At 42.2% G+C, this 16,419-nt stretch overlaps 2 protein-coding genes across 8 annotated transcripts in view; one reads left to right on the forward strand and one right to left on the reverse strand.

The window, feature by feature from the left end:
- The first annotated feature begins 252 nt into the window (after nt 1–252).
- Nucleotides 253–11,704, forward strand: XRCC3 (X-ray repair cross complementing 3). 2 transcript variants are annotated; one of them, XM_066321723.1, is made up of 8 exons: nt 253–471; nt 1,790–1,902; nt 2,256–2,393; nt 3,304–3,516; nt 5,980–6,134; nt 6,885–7,097; nt 8,151–8,197; nt 9,250–11,704. In XM_066321723.1, the coding sequence occupies exons 2-8, from the start codon at nt 1,848–1,850 to the stop codon at nt 9,470–9,472; spliced, it is 1,044 nt and encodes a 347-aa protein (XP_066177820.1). In that variant the 5' UTR covers nt 253–471; nt 1,790–1,847; the 3' UTR covers nt 9,473–11,704. The 2 variants fall into 2 exon arrangements, with proteins under 2 accessions (XP_066177820.1, XP_066177821.1); XM_066321724.1 differs by having other exon boundaries at nt 1,805–1,902.
- Nucleotides 11,705–12,534: 830 nt separating this feature from the next.
- The window catches only part of KLC1 (kinesin light chain 1), a 46,762-nt gene continuing 42,877 nt past the window's right edge, over nt 12,535–16,419 (reverse strand). For all 6 annotated transcript variants that reach the window (XM_066321711.1, XM_066321712.1, XM_066321715.1 and 3 more), the window contains one exon: nt 12,535–16,032. In XM_066321711.1, the coding sequence (XP_066177808.1) occupies nt 15,967–16,032 (66 nt within the window). In that variant the 3' untranslated portion in view covers nt 12,535–15,966. The remainder of the gene's footprint in view (nt 16,033–16,419) is intronic.

Raw genomic sequence — 16,419 nt, forward strand, 5'->3', positions numbered from 1 at the left:
GGCCCGCCCGCTGCTCTGACCCCGCTCCGCCCCGCCGCTCCCGGCCGGCCCAGCGGGAGGGGAACGAGCGGCGCCCCACCCGCGCGGGGAGCGCCGCCCTGCCATTGGCTGTTCGGCCGGGGCCGTCGCTGAGGGGAGCTTTGATTGGCCTGCCGCGGGCAGGCTGCTCGCTGATTGGCTGCGCAGGCGGCGGGGTATTCATGACGGAGTGAGGGCCGTGTGGCGGCGCCGCGCTCCGGGCTCCGGCCGTCATCGTGTCCGTCCGTGTGTCCGTCCGTGTGTCCGGCTGTCCGCCCCTCGCTCCCCCCGACCGGTGCCGGGTCCGTAGGACACTCCTGGCTGCACCGTGACCCGCTCTCGGGGTTTCGCCCTCCCCTCTGCCTCATCTGTAGAGCGGCTTCCTGTGAACGGAGAGTGCGCAATGGTTTGGAGCCCTTCGGTCCAGGGTCGTCGTAATCATGATTGATTTCAGTAAGTTTCTGAAGTAAAAGTAAGGCTTTAGTAAAGCTTCTAAACCTTCTCAGAATGTTGTTTTAAGTGGGATTTTTTTCTGTTAGTAGCACCCATCACAAGCTGTCCCCCCCCCCATGCTGAAAAAGGAATTGTTCATAAAGTCATGTATTCTCATATAACTCCTGGGTGTCTGATGCAATCCTTCATTAAGTTTATGCGAATAATGCTAAGAACTTCACTGTAATCTTCTAGGCAGCCATTGCGCTAAACTGCTGTGTTTTGGACCAAAGTATTTACTGAGTTGTTTAATGCCACTGTAAGAAACAAACAGAATTTAACGATTTAGTATTAAACTTGCTTTCAGCTAATAAATTTGACTGTGCAATGCGTGAATAATCCTGGGTCATCCCAAATTGCTTGTGTGTGAGACTCTTTTCTATTTGAAAATCAAAACCTCGTGTGAAGACCGGCAGGGTGGAAATCCGTGACCATCCACCTGGATTGTGAGCTGCAGTCCAGAGCAAAAGCACTTGTGCAGAACTACAGTTAAAACTACCAGTAGTTCTCAACTGCAGGATTATTGGTTGAACTCTTTAATAGATGTATGCCAACAGCCATCAGGGAGGACTTCTGCCAAAGGGTTGGATTATTGAATAGTCAGGGTTGGAAGGGAGCTCTGGAGATCATCCAGCCCAACCCCCTGCCCAGGCAGGGTCTCCTAAAGCAAGTGACACAGGAATGAGTCCAGGTGGGTTTGGAATGTCTCCAGGGAAGGAAATTCCATGTCCTCCCTGGGGAGCTGTTCCAGTGCTCTGCCACCCTCTGTAGAAGAGTTCTTCATCTTGAGGTGAAACTGGAGAGAGTTTGGCACCATCCTCTTGACATCTGCCTTTGAGATCTTGATAAGCATTGATGAGATCCCCTCTCTGTCTTCTCCAGACTCTCCTCATCAGAGAGGATCTCCAGACCTCTCATCACCTTTGTGGCCTCTGCTGGGCCCTTTCCAGTAGCTCCTGGTCCTTCTTGTCCTGGGGAGCCCAGAACTGAAGCACAGCACTCCAGATGTGGCCTCACTAGAGCTGAGTAGAGGGGAAGGATCACCTCCCTCAGCCTGCTGGCCACACTCTTCCCATAATAAAATAATATACTACTACCACCACCATCACCACTAATCATAATAGTAATAGTAATAATAATAGTAATATACCAGAATAATTGTTACTTCTCTAAGATAACTGATAAATATATTGTTAAAAATAAAATTTAAAAAAAATTCTGGAAACTTTTTTGACACTAATTTATGCCTATTTTTTCTTGCTTGTGTCTGTGATAAAAGCCACTTCAGTCACAGGTAATTACGGGATGTGCTGCTCATTGCTGTGCTGTGTCAGGAGATGGACTGGGACCAGTTTGACTTGAACCCTAAAACAATTGCTGCCCTGAAAAAAGGTAATTAATTTGCCAGAGTCTCATTAACAGATCTGTCACCACAGATCTGTGACATAATTGTGTGTGTGTTGGTATAAGCAGGCAGATGGACACTAACATTTTAGAACTGTAATTAAGTATTTCATAAAGGAGTTTTTTTTAAGTAAGTAGAAGTGTTGGGTTTTGCCCATGCTTCAGTAATAATTTTCCAAACAATTTTATAGCTTGTGTTGGTGCATTCAAAGTGAGTGCTGCCTGCCCACCACGTAAAAATGCAGCATAAATAAACCTCAAGTAAATGAGAATTAGAAATTGGGAAAACTTTACTGTGTAAGACAGCCAAAAGTATTTTAAAAAACCTCCTCTTATTTCAGCTGACATAAAATCAGTAAAAGAGGTTTTAAACCTCTCTGGAGCAGACTTGCAGAGATTGATGAAGCTCTCCAGTGCAGACATCCAGTGCCTGCTGAAAACAGTCTCTCACACGCTGAGGAGGAGCAGCATGCTCACAGGTAAGGCAGTCAGGGCATAAAGTCTTCTAGCTAAAACTCAAAATAGCTGTCAGTGGGAGAAAATATGGTTCTGGCCCCTCAGTGACACAGAAATGTGGGTTTAAAATGAGAATGGAAGTGTTTTAATTATGCTGTAGTGAATTACTTAACTGTCCTAAGGACAGATCCTCTGGGGTAAATGGAAGTGAATGGGTGTCATTTTTCTGGATGGAGTCTGCTTGAAACAGGACAAAATGTTTCTCCAGTCTGAAACACTTAAATACAGGAACAAAATATTTCCTTTTTCTTTCACACTTTCTCCCCCTCTCTCACTATTCTCCTTTTGGACTAAGACTAGTTGAAAAATTTATATCATATATTAAAAGTTTCATAAACTGATTTGTGATAAACACCTCAGTCCAAAACAAGCAGGACCTAATAGCTCCTCCTGTACAAATTCTTAATGACAACTCTGTACTTAAAATCTATTTTCTTGTGATTGCATGTGTCTTCAAGCTTTGACCAGATGCCTGCTGTGCTGTTTTATACTCTGCTATAGCTTTCTATTTCCATAATTGCTGTGCTTGAACCTTTGCTGTCAAAATTCTCTCAGAGTGTAACTTTCCTCAGGGACATCTTAGAGGCAAAGATAGGAAAAAAAGAGTTTCAGAGAAGGAAGGAACTCAGTGTAAATTATCAGTCTTTGTACAAGCATTCAGCAGTAGGTCTGATGGGGAGAGAGAGATGGGGAAGACCAGGCTGAATTAGGGAAATTCTCCATCAGCAAAGAAAGCATCCCCTTGTAGGTATAAACCTTGTATACAGCATCTATTTTGTATAATTGTGTGTTGGAAAAATAATAAATTAAAATACCTTTTCCTTTTTTTTTTTTTTCTTTTGAATCATTAAAAAACACTCCCAAACCCTGCAGCACTTCAGCTCTACCAAGATAAAGATCATTTCACCTCCCAGCACCAGAAGCTGAGCCTGGGATGTTCAGTGCTAGACAACCTGTTGAAAGGTGGCATTCCTTTAGTGGGAATCACAGAGCTTGCTGGGGAAAGTTCTGCTGGGAAGACTCAGATTAGTTTACAGCTATGCCTGTGTGTACAGTATCCTTACAAGTATGGTGGATTAGAGTCTGGTAAGTGCTGAACTGTAAACATGGATTCATTTCCCATTTGGGGGAATATCCTGTCTTTAGGAACCTCATTAAAGCGGGTGCACATGTTCATAATGTCTCTTTTCAGAGAGAAAAGCTTGCTGTGCACGCCCTGCAGCACAAAATAACTTAATTCAGAATTACTGTTGGCTGTTGCTTGCCTGCCTGCCACTCTGGGTTAAACTAAATACACTCTCAAACAGTGTAAGAAAAGTGTTGCTGTCATGAGAGCTCATGGACCCCTCAGGTAACCACCTCAGCAGAACAGCTCAGCAGATAACTCTCTGCAAACATCTGGGTATATGGTACATATTCCCTAGCTGAGAATTTCAAATTTCAAAGACTGTTGGTCTTGATAACAATAATTGTATTGATTTACAGAGTAAAATCGATGGAAATGTAATTGAAGAAAGGTAACATTGTTTTGTACCTGTGATTTTCCTGGGTTTACCAAAGTATACAGGTTTATTCTTTGATTTGATTTTTTACCCTTCTATCACATTAATCTAACTCCTAATTTATTTTTTTTTAATGTTCTGTGCTGCTGTAGAAAAGGAAGAAATCTGTGTCACTTCTGAGAGTTCTAGTAGTCTGCCTTAGGTGTGTTTTGCCTGTGACCTTGCTGTCCCTTCCACACAGCACTGGCTTTGTCTGGCAGCTCAGTGGCTCCTTGTGGGGAAACTTACTAATTTCTTGAACTATGTCCACCCATGTGGAAAAATCACGGACTGTACAAATTAGGATCTTGCTTAAAGGGCTGTGAGTAGCCTGTGGCTTACATTACGTGATGTCATTAATCAGAGCAGAAGCAATTATATTCTGTTCTGCTCCTTTGTGTGCTGCTGCTAACTGCTGCTTGTAGTTTGAATGCAAATACATTTTTATCCATGCTCCAGCATTCTCCCTGTTTGTGTTGAAATCAAGGAACAGAGGTACAGAAGGTGCCCAACACCCTATTGGCACTCTCATGTTGAGTCTCCTGTGAGAAATACAGCAATTACAGCTAAGGTTAAATGTGAGGAGTTTTATCCTCTAGGAAACTTGAGGAGAACAGCAATGCTGAGAAACTCTCACAGAACTCTGCACTACCACTGGAAGATCTTGCTACTGATTTAAAATTACGGTGCATTGTATTTTTTTACTGCTTAGAAACTTCCCTTCTCATAAGTGGTGATGTTGAAATACATTTCTTTAAACAGTTACTTCATGAAATTTAGTGCTAGTCTTGCTTGTAATTCTCAGTGCAAGGAGGTTGGCAGCAAAGAAATCCTGAAAGTAAACAAAGGCCTCCTTTGCCTCCAGGATATCTTTCTGCTGTTCTAGGAATGTCAGTTGTGTTCAATTTTGTGTTGGCTGAATTTATTTTATATGCCCATATTCATAAGTAATACATGAATATAATGGGACAAATTAATATCCATGTTAGAACTCTGAGTTAGAAAATGATGTTTGCTACTGACTCTTGGTAACAAACTGGTTTGGTGCATGACAGATTATGATCATAGGAATCAAAATTGGTTCTTTTTGAGGTTGAGGAGTTTTAGTTGTTTTTATTCCTGTTTGCTTGATTTTTTGGTGATATTTTTTGTCAACAACCAGCATAACATATTTATTTGCCTGAATAACGAATTTGATGAAATTACTGATTTCTGTTTGGGTTTTGTTGGACCTGTGACTGTTTTCAGGCGACTGTTGTTGCAATAATTCTGGATCAGAATACAGTTATTTAATCAATAGAGCATCAATCTGTCTAGAAATGCAAATCTGCATCTGGAAGAACCCCAGTGACTATGAAATCTGAAGAAATGGACATTCCATCCTCTTTAAGTAAACCAAGGAGAGGACAAGTGACATCCTGCTTAAGGCAGGTCTGGTTTTCAGAAAACAGATGATTCCTCTGTGAGCCCAGAATTCATGGTAGAGAAATCCCTGTCTTTCAGCATTAAAGCAACATGGTGCAAAAGGCAGTCAGCTTAAATAAGAATGTCAGCTGAGAAGGCCAAATGTTTACTTAGGAACTGTTGTCTCAACACAAGTTAGCACAGGTTTTTTAGCATGAAATTCATAGTGCTGTGTTTTGGATTTCTGACTGGACCAGGCAGAGTGCAGTGTCACTCTGTTGGATAAACTGTGATACCTCTGATCCCCAAGGACAGCTGATCAGGTGCTCCACAGCTGTGCACAGTGAGTGTCACCCAGTGGAGAGAACAAAATCCAGTTGTCCCAGCTGGTGCTGAAAAACGACCAGGCAACTGCAGGGAAGTCACAGGAGTGTGGTTTTTGTTCATCACTGAATTCAACACGGTTGCAAAACAACCAAACAAACATGAATTTCCAGGTCTGTATGTGTAGCTTTTAAATGCAGAGTGTCTGATATCATTTGTGTGCTGTTAAGAAATCTCTGTCAGAGCCCTACTGTAACCACAGGTGTTTCCTTGGCTGCAGGAGCTGTCTACATTTGTACAGAAGATGTGTTCCCAAGCAAACGTTTGCAGCAGCTCATAGATCAGCAGCAAAAGCTGCGTGCAGATGTTCCAGCTGAAGTCATACAGAAGATCAGATTTGGAAACAGTATTTTTGTTGAGCAGGCAGCAGACCTGGTAAGTAGTAGCACAAAGAATGTTTCTAAGAGTGTTGGTCAATATGGATTTGAGGCAGTATTTTACTGTTAAGGGGTCATATGTGGGAGAGCAGCACAGTCTGTAACTGGTTTGGAACATTTAATGACAGTCTTGTGTACTGAGTGTTTCAGTGAGAACCACTCCTCCCCAGTGTTCAGCCTGGAAAAGAAAAGGTTGTGTGGGGACTTCATAGGAACCTTCCAGTGTCTGAAGGGGCTGCAGGGAAGCTGGAGAGGAAATGTAGACAGGAAAAGGGTACAAATTGAAAGAGGGAAAATTTAGATATTAGGAAGAAATTCTTTACTGTGGTGCTGAGGGTGCTGAGACACTGGCACAGGTTGCTCAGAGAAGCTGTGGCTGCCCCATCCCTGGCAGTGTTTAAGGCCAGGCTGGATGTGGCTCTGGGCAACCTGGTCTGGTTGGAGGTGTCCCTGCCCATGGCAGGGGTGTTGGGACTGGATGATTTTTAAGGTCCATTTCAACCCCTTAACATTATATTACTCTGAAAACAGGAACAGTTTAGGAGTGTAGTACTACACCCTTGAGATTTTAAAGTATCAGTATCAGAGCTGCAGGTAAATGCAAGCTGCAGTTTCTCCTCAGTAAAACCACCAGATGTGGTTATTGGTGAGACTTGGAGATCCACCAGCTGCCTTCACAGTTCAAAACTCCTTGAGCTGGTGCTGCAGTGGTGAGTGCCCTTTGTCACTGTCACTGTGTGTGTGGCAGGACACCTTCCAGCAGTGCATCTCGAGGAGGCTGTCCCTGCTGCTGGCCCGGGGCATGGTGCGCCTCGTGGTCATCGACTCCATGGCCGCCCTGTTCCGCTGCGAGTTCGGCGCCGCCCAGTCTGCTCTGAAGGCTCGCTACTTGCAGACCTTTGGGGCACAGCTCCACAGCCTGAGCACCAGGTACAGGACTCCCATCATGTGCATTAACCAGGTATGACATCACAGGGCTTCTTGTTCTACAGGGAATGCTTAATAAATGGCTGGAGGGTGATGGAGCAATCTGTGTAAATGCAGATTTCGTGGTGGTGTATTTGCCCCTGTCAGCTGACTATTAATGGCTGATGGAAACTGAAGCTTCCTTAAACTGATGTACTTTAGTAAATGTTAACTACTCAAAGTTTATTATTTAAGCTTTTATACTCTGTCAATGCTCTCAAAAAGTGTCCACTAAAGCTGACATAAATAGGTATGTATAACAACTGCACAGAGCATCAAAGCAAAATAACAGAGTTCTTTCTTATCACTGGCATCAAATGCCATTATCAGCAGGACTGCTCTGAGCGTTCTGCAGGCACAGTTATATTCCAGGAGACAGTGAAGCACCAGGGACTTTGCTGAATCTCTGTGGAACTTGGCCTTTTTGTGTAACTGCTGAGATTACTGAGGCACTAAAGTGCATGCACTGACTGGAGCTGGACCAAACAAGGCCACAGTGATACTGGTCACAAAGTGTATTCTTTTGAGAAAACAAGGCAAGACACTGCTCTTAGTCCACTCACAAACTGAAGGAGCATCTGAATGCCAGAGGTGAAGTATTCACACTCCAAATGTGGAAGGAGTAAGTCAATGTGCAGGCAGGCCACTGAGAAACTTCAAAGGCAGTGAAATCATGAGAACAAGGCACTTTTGGGACATCTGCACTTCTGTACTTTTAACCTCCAGCTACAGCACTGGAACAGTTTTGTGAGTGTATAAACAGTTTTGTTTATAGTTTGGAGGTTTTTTTAACAAATAAAACATCTAGAACTAGTTTAATCTAAGATGTAGCTTGCTAAGTAGTTCTGACACTGGACACTCAGCTTGTTGTTCCCGAATCTGTTTTAGTTTGCCTTGAAAGAATAGTTAGAAAGTGTTTTCTAACTTGGCTTAATATATGCTCTGATAACTTGGATTTTCTTGCCTTGATTCCCTTCCTTGCCCTCCTGCTTGCTAAATACAAACCCAGAAGCCCAGGTCAGCTGCAAACCTTGTTTTTGTGCTTCAGGTGACGGATGCAGTGAGCGAGTCGGAAGCTGCTCAGTGCAGCTGCAGGTGAGTCATCCACACACAGTGACAGTGTCAAACACAGCAGCACTGAACCACTCCGTTCTCTGTCACCCCAGGGTAAGCTATGAGGTCATGTAAGGAGCACTGGGGCATTTACCCAGCAATGCTGGATTTCCTGGAGATCAGCACTAACTCATGTTGTAAAGGGAAAGAAACGTCATAGTCACTTACATCGTAATCCCTAATCACAAATTAGCAGGAAAAAATTCCTGGAGTTAATGGCTTGAGTACCTGCTTACATGAGAGTATTTTTGCATCTTGTCTTGTTTCTCATATAACTGAGTGCACATTCAGTCCGCTTAAAAAATATAGCAACCAAACACTAGCAGTTGGCTTTGTTAGTGAGCTAAGAAAAAAACAAAAATAGTAACTTTTGACACCAAGCTATTAACAGGATTCAAATGTACGTATTTGTTGTTTGAATCCCAACTATAACCTTGATTTAGTGCATAAGCTAGGTGCTACATAAATGGGTGTTTGTGAGAAGTTCACTGCATCCTTCAGATTCTGAAACTGACATAGAACAAGAGTAAGGTTCAATTATTATTTTTTGCCTGGTTATCTTGTAGTTCTTTTACTGGAGAAATTGCACTTTTTCCTGAACAAAAAAAATGTTTTAAACATTGGCTTGAAAGTCATACATACAGAGTGTTCTGTTTACCCAGCATTTCTAAATATACCTGCAAATGGAATCCAAGGCTAACAGTTACACACTTCAGATATTAAAAGTTCAACCATTTTTCTCTTGTGGTTTTCCTGTTGCAAGAGAGGCCTATGCAGAGGGAGATAGGTATTCCCCCTGGCTGCAGTTGAAAAAATGACAGCTGTTCTGTATAGAAGCATTTCTCCAGCTGTTTCCTTGCCACAGGGAGAACCTAAGTTTTGTGAGTAAATCCTGTCACCTGTGTCTTCAAAGACCTATAGCATTCAATATATTTTAGAGAAACATGTAGAGCATCCTAGAGCAGTTTTGTTACAACAGAAGGTATTTCATATGAAATCCATGCATGCAGAAATGTGTAATACTTCCTTTATAGGGTAGAGGGTAGCAGAGTGACTCCAGCACTTGGGATAACCTGGTCCAACCAGCTGCTGATGAGACTGATGGTCAGCCGGGTCTCGCAGCCCGGACACTCACCTGGAGCGGCACCACACTGCGCTGGAACCATGAGGACTTTAAGTGTCATTTTTGCTCCTCATCTCCCTCCATCTTTTTGCTACTATACAGTACAGCTGGAAGGTGTAAAAGGAATAAAATAACTCTTTTACACAGTGAAGTGTCTTGCTCCAAAAATGCACCAGAACTTTGCTTCAGGAGGAATTACCGGTGAAATGCAATTCTTCCCAGAGGAGAGAAATTGATGGTGAAGTATATGAACACTGGAATGGGTATGTTTAGCCTTGTCTGCATTGTGAAAGATGATCTTTTTACACTTGGATATTCAGCTTGTGAGATGAGTATCCTGAAGGTTTTGAAGGAGAAGGAAAGCTGTGGACAGGTAGAGGCTGCACAGTGGAGTGAGATGTTGCAATCCCCATGATGGAGGAGACGTGATGTCTAATTTTAATAGCATGCTCATCTAGAAACAGCATTTACTGTAGTTTTGTATCCTCTCTGTTTCCAGAGCCAACAGGATTTGAAATTCAGCTAGTTTATGTTGCCTACTGGTGGTTCTGGGTCTCATGCTGCCAATTAAGGATAGCCATTCTTTGTCACAAAGCAGCTGTCCTATTTTAAAACCATTTGTTATTAAGATTTTAAAGGAAATAATCCCATAAAGGTATTTGATTTTAACATTTTAATGTAAGAATTAAAATTGCACTGCCTTTGTACTAGATGAGTATATCTGGCTTCAAAGCACTCAAAATTTATTTCTAACGGTTCATTGCCACTCTTCTCCTGCTTTCCAGTCCCTTCCCTTCATAGCAAAAGCCTCTTTTTATTTAGCCTCTTTCATTTGAAGGACAGGAAACCACATCCCCCATCCCCTTGCTCTCTTTGCCCATTGCTGAAGCTGTGTAGCCTCAGGGCCAGGTCTCTGCATTCTTCCTGATGCTCTGCCCTGCTCTGCGTATTTTGCTGGATCAGCATTCTTCATGGGCTTCTGGATTGCTGCCTCTCATGTCCTGTGTCCCTGCTGCTGGGCTCTCAGCTCAGCTGTGATCCTGAAGGGCACCTTCAGCTCTTTTCATCCATTCGGATGCTCTTCTCAGGTGATTTTTGTTGTTCAGATGGGGCTTAACGTGTTTTCTTCCTGACTTTGTCACATTTTTCTGCTGCCCTCTGACTGCTGCCATGACATCCACTCTACCTATGGCTGAATTTTTCCATTGCTCTGTTCCTTGTGAAAGCAAGCCAGGTGAAGTTACACTGTCCAAAGGCCTCTGTTCTGTGGGTGCCTGCTCCCATCAGTGAGTGATGCTCACTTGTATCACACACTCATCAAGCTCTCACATTTCCCCTGCTGCTGCTGGCCCAGACAAGAACTCCACGTGTTTTTGTGGAGTGACATTGCTCAGGTCTGTCTTCTGGCCAAGGAACCCTGTGTTTGTGAAACAGCTGCCTGCTCTGCCTTTCTCCAGTCACACTCCTTCAGGACTTCCATCCATCTTTTCATGTGGAAGCATGCAGCTGGGGTAGCTGAAAGGGAGACTTTTGTCTGGCTGTCAATTGCCTCAGCTGGAATTATGGCAGAAGGTTTCTCAAGGGACAACTGAGTGTGACTCAAGAAAAAAGAGACCATGTGTGATGCCTCGGGAAGTTCCAGAGGAGAACAGGCACAGCTTGAAGCTGAAGGAAGGAGACTCTAAGCAAGCAGAAAGGATGAGTTGCTTTCAGTGCCTTCTGCAACCCCTTCAGATGTCTCGGGGGCCCTTGTGCAAACAGCACAAGTTGTGTCTAAATCATTTTTCTAAGATGTGTTTATTCTCTGTATTTGGAAATGGCTGCACAGCGTTTTTTTAATAAAATCCAACCATGAAGCTTAGAAGCCTTTGTGTACTCAAAGAAAAGGTGAGAAGGCCACAGCTCCGAGGCACGGCCACCTCCTTCTTCAAAGGAGACTTTTGTGCCTCCACCCTAACAACTTAAATCAAGATCAACTAAAGCAGCACAGGTAACAAAGTTCTCTTCTATTCCTGCCCTGTTTATCTGGGCTGGAACTGCAGCCAAGATAATGTTCATCCTATTGTGCTGACTGGGAAAAGCAGCCACAGAGAGATTAAGCTGGTTAGTGGGAGTCATCAAACCCTACCTGGATATTCCTTTACAGAAGAGCCTCATCAAATCCAGGAGTTTGCCTTGATGTGAGCCATGTCCAGAACAGTGTGAAACCTCTGAAGCTTGTCTGTAATATTTTGATCACTCTTTTTTACAACGTGACTGCTTGCAGGAATGGCCCCAAAGTGTTAAAAGTCACAGATCGGTCTGTAATCCAAGTTCCAGTTTACCTGATAAAAATCCCTTTTACCAACAAAGAAAGTAACATTTTACCTGCTCAAGTGTTCTGTCATTACCCTGTTGGTTTGTTGTTATTTCTCTCCAGCTGAGTCAGAGTACATTACAGGTCTCCTGGCTCCGGAGCACACACAGACCCTGAAATCTCAAATCCAGCTAAGCCCCTCTGAGGCTCACAGCCAACACTCAGTCACTCCAGTTCCTGCCCTGTCCCTCAGTCCCACCCCCAGGCACAGCCCAGGATGTCCACCTGACCCGAGTGCAGCTTTGGGGCTGCAAACTCTCACAGAAACCCTACACAGCACCTGTGCCTTGTGTCAGGAGTGTTGAAATGTGCTCAAGTTTTAATAAATGCAATTTAAGAACCTTCCCTTTATAGAGCTTTATTCATCTTTGGGTTTCACAACTGAGATTTATATTCTATACAAGAAAAAAAACTGAAGTAGTTTTTACAAAGATTTACAATCTAGAATGTATTAAGTCTTTATCCTGCAAGACTACTTAAATATTCCTCTACACTTTGAAAAGAAATGTTAAATACACTTGAGAAACTATGGTTTCCTAAGTATTTCCCATTTACAAGCAGATATAACCAAGGAAGTGTTGCAACTTTACGGTGAGCACAAGCGCCCTCCCAACTTGGGCCTTTGGACCTCTAACAGACCCCTCACACTCTGTCTGGCTTCTTGCATAGTTGTTTCAGGTTTTTTAACAACTGACCTTAACTATTCAGTGTACTGGCACAACTGTGAATGGTTTTAGGGGAAAAAATAATCCAATGTAGATATATGAGATATTCATGGATTCTAAGTATTTACACACACACCCCATGTACTTCTGTACATCGATGACAATGAAACTAAACTTCTCAGCATCACATCTGTTAACATTTATTCTCTCAGTACAGACTAACATGTTCAAAAATGCCACTCTCTTAGCAACCTTCAGACACAATGCATGACCTACATAACAAAAACCAAACTTAAACTCATCAACTACTGTAAACACACTGTCAACGCAGCACTGCACACGCCTTCTACTACATATTTACAATAGAACCCATAATTTTCAAAGTCTCTGGATTCAAATGATACAATTTAAGTACAAATACTTCTCAAGCTCAAAACCATTTTAATTTACTACAATTCAGGAGTGCTTGGGGGATGAAGGTTTACTGTAAGGAAAAGAACAAACTGTAGACAACTGACTTTTTGCATTGTCTAAGTGCAGGCACACCACAGGTCAGTAATTCCTCCAGAAGAGGAGCAAATCATGGAACAATTACATTTTATGAGACTATTCAGTAAGACTTAAACTCAAGACCAAATATTGCCAATATAGCACACAGCCAGAGACAGAAGGGCAACAGGCACCTTTCTATCAGTAACAATTCCATGTACAATTCATCCCACATCCTGCTGTACACCCAGACTCACCACTGTTTGCAGGAGAGTCTAAGACCTCACATGGAGTCCTTGTTACGTTTTTATTCAAGTTCACCCTTAAAATTTTAGTCAAGGACAAAAATGCCAGATTAAAAACACAACTGCACTACCAAGGTTGCAGCTGTCCTAACAAGCTGTCTGTCAATTTTGAAGGTCTTTCCCAGTTTTCTGTTTCATCAGAGCTGTTGATTTAGTTTAGTGCTAAAGACATCCCAGAATAATACAATTGGATATTCTGGATATATTCTTCATGCAAACTCTTAGCTATAACTGGAACCTACAAAAGGAAATCCAGAAAGAGAATCTTGTGTAAAAGTGAAGTGAGAAATCCATCTAAAATAAAAATGTACACAAACCATGTCCTGACAGTAACTCTTCCATGATTCAAGCACAGCAGATGTTGACTTTAATTTGGGTTTTGTTTTTTAAAAGTTCTCAAACTGCTAACAGCTCACTGGCTCCTAACAGTAAGGACTTGGCTACTATTCTCAGAGATTTATGGATTAAAGAAATCTTGAAATTTGTTTCTTCTCAGAAAAAAAATGAACCTTTTAAATAAAGCTGTTTAATATGCATTAGCTCAACAACTTAACCTTCCATCACACTTTAAAATAATACATAAAAGAATTAAAACATTTAAAAGCACAGTATTAGTAATGCCAACACCAGCAAGGTCTTGAGCATGAAAGTTCTCTCACTATCCCCATCAACATACCAGAGTCTTGCACTTTTGAAACTTACTGTATGTTGTCATTTCGCATGGTTACATAATTTACTGCTTATTTACACAGGGTTGGGGGTTTGAGAGGTTGCAAAAAAATCATTTTGCTTCGGAGTTGAAGGATGAATGTGGGGATCACATTAAGTAATTCCTTATTACTGAAACAGTTTTGTGTCCCAGTAGTTTTGTGAGGTTTTTTTGGAAGCCAGCCTCCAGGTGGGGTGGGGGCTGGACATGGGCACTCCTGGCTGGGCAGCCTGACACAGTTCTTTTGGCAAAGCCAGCTCAGTCTGCCTTTGTGCAGAGAGCCCAGTTCACCATGAGGGCATAGAACATGCTTTAGGGGGGAAAAATATATATTACATTTTTTTTAATATAAAAAGCTCTTAATAAAAACATTAAAACTCAAGAGTTGACATTATATGAGTATCTACTGTTAGGATAATCGAGCAACAACCTGTTCCTGCTCGAGTTCATTAATGAATTGCATTATGTGCTAAAACTTCTACATAATTATTAGCAGCATTGTCTCTCACCATTCCTACACTGTCTCTAAAGCAGGTGCACCACCCACAGCTTCCTTTGCAGAGATGCTCAGAGGGTACCTCCTGGTAAACATTGTTAAGTGCATTACACAGACAACTTCTGCATCAGTTGCTGTAACCAACTTAAAACCAGGTGCAAACCCAGTCAAAAACTCCTACTAAGTACTAATTCTAATGACTTTTCACAGCCTGGTCAAATACCAGAACTTGTGTATGTTCCTATATTTTACCTCCTTCAGTTGGTGCTGACCTTGAATGAATTTTCCAGCTTTTCCCAAAATTAATTTTGTTTGACATTTTCCAACTCACAACTATGACCACAAATACATTTATACACACACTGCTTGTTCTTTTTTACTTTCTCATCCAACTTCACACAAATAGGAGTTTTTACAAAAGATGAACAAAATTACAAGCTTTACAGAAAAGCAAAAGGAAATCCTAACATCTATAAAGTCCTTAAAACATACACACTTCCTTCCAGCAGCAGTCTTGTATACAGACAGCATATATATATTAACCTAAGTGGATTTAACATAGATATGTGGTCACTTGCCACTTACGGCCATCGAGTGCTTCCACGAGGGCCCTTAGCACTGAGTGGTCCTTGCAGAGCAGCCACTCCGCAGTGTGACATCCTGGAGTGCAGTGCCTGCTTCTGCTGTCACCAGCTGGTGTGGAGAAAGGCAGGATTTGGGATCAGCATAAGGAAACGTTGGGCACTTTCAGCAAACAGAGAATGGGACTGTGAATTCCAGTGGACAAGCGAGAAAGTCAACCTGAGGCTCGATGTTTCCCTGAGAGCAGCAGCAGCAGCAGCTGCTCTGGGACAGTTGCAGTCCAAAACATAAGTATTCTTCAATCACACAAATTAAAGGGTTTTTTTTCCATTTTTCCTGATGTACACAAACCATCCTATGTCCATTGATTATTGTGCCCTAAGACTTACATTATCAAAAGTATGGTCACAAGTGTTGCTATTATTCTATCTAAAGGTAACTTACCTCCAGCCATCACTTCTGTAAGATTCAATAGCTCAGTCTAGTGGTTAGGTCAGTCATGTCTAAGTGCTGTTCTGCTAGCCAAGGCTTCTCCCATTACAAGAATCAGTGGTGCAAGCAAACCCCACCACTACAGAATGCTCAACTGGAATTTCTACAGTAATGCACATAAATTTATCCACTCTCATTCCAGCACTGTATGCATTTACTGTCACACATTTAATTTTGCTTGCATTTTCCAATGCTGTTGCATTTTGGTATGCTTTGAATGTGTTTGTATTTTTACTTTTCTTTTTTTTTTTGGCTGCTGTAATAGTCAGATCTATTAAAGAAATTTATGTAAGTAGCATGAATGGTAGCAGTGCAACGAGCAATACCTATCTATAGTTTTCCCTTACAAGAAAACACACACTAATGCTGTGTTTAAAATTGTCCCTATTTAAAAAGTAAAAACAGCAGTCCATTGAAAAAAACCAACATCAACAAACTAGGTGTTCCTATACACAAGGATGAGGAACCAAAGCTTTGAAGGTCTCAGTGCTTCTTTATTCACACAGGAATATTAGCTAGCTTCTGTCCCAAATCTCAGTGCGCCAGATCAGAATGACTGACACTCAGAGCTCGTGAGTCTGTCAGACAATTATTTCGTTCCTGTGTGAAGGGGAAAAAAAACAAACAAAGAAATTAAGCAAATGTCCAGATAGTTACAGCAGACAAACAAAAGTACCAGTTTTAACAAACAGGAACAAACATAACAAACAACTGAACTGTTCATGCTGGATAGGGGGATGCTTTCCCGAGTAAAATAAACACCTTTTTTTCCAATTTTTAACTAGCAATATGGTAAAGTTCACATACCCTTACAGTCCAACCCATGCCTTCCCAGAAATGCAAGAGCCCATTTATGGGAATTGTCAAAGGTGCCTATAGAGGAGGAACTACAAAGGTTCACAAGAAGAAAGAACTGATTTTCCTATTGCATTGTACACACCAACAAAAAGCCCCTCCTCTGGAAGTCACGGCAATTAAACACACACC

The sequence above is a fragment of the Sylvia atricapilla genome, chromosome 6, assembly GCF_009819655.1.
Source record: "Sylvia atricapilla isolate bSylAtr1 chromosome 6, bSylAtr1.pri, whole genome shotgun sequence".
Taxonomy (NCBI): Eukaryota; Metazoa; Chordata; class Aves; order Passeriformes; family Sylviidae; genus Sylvia; species Sylvia atricapilla.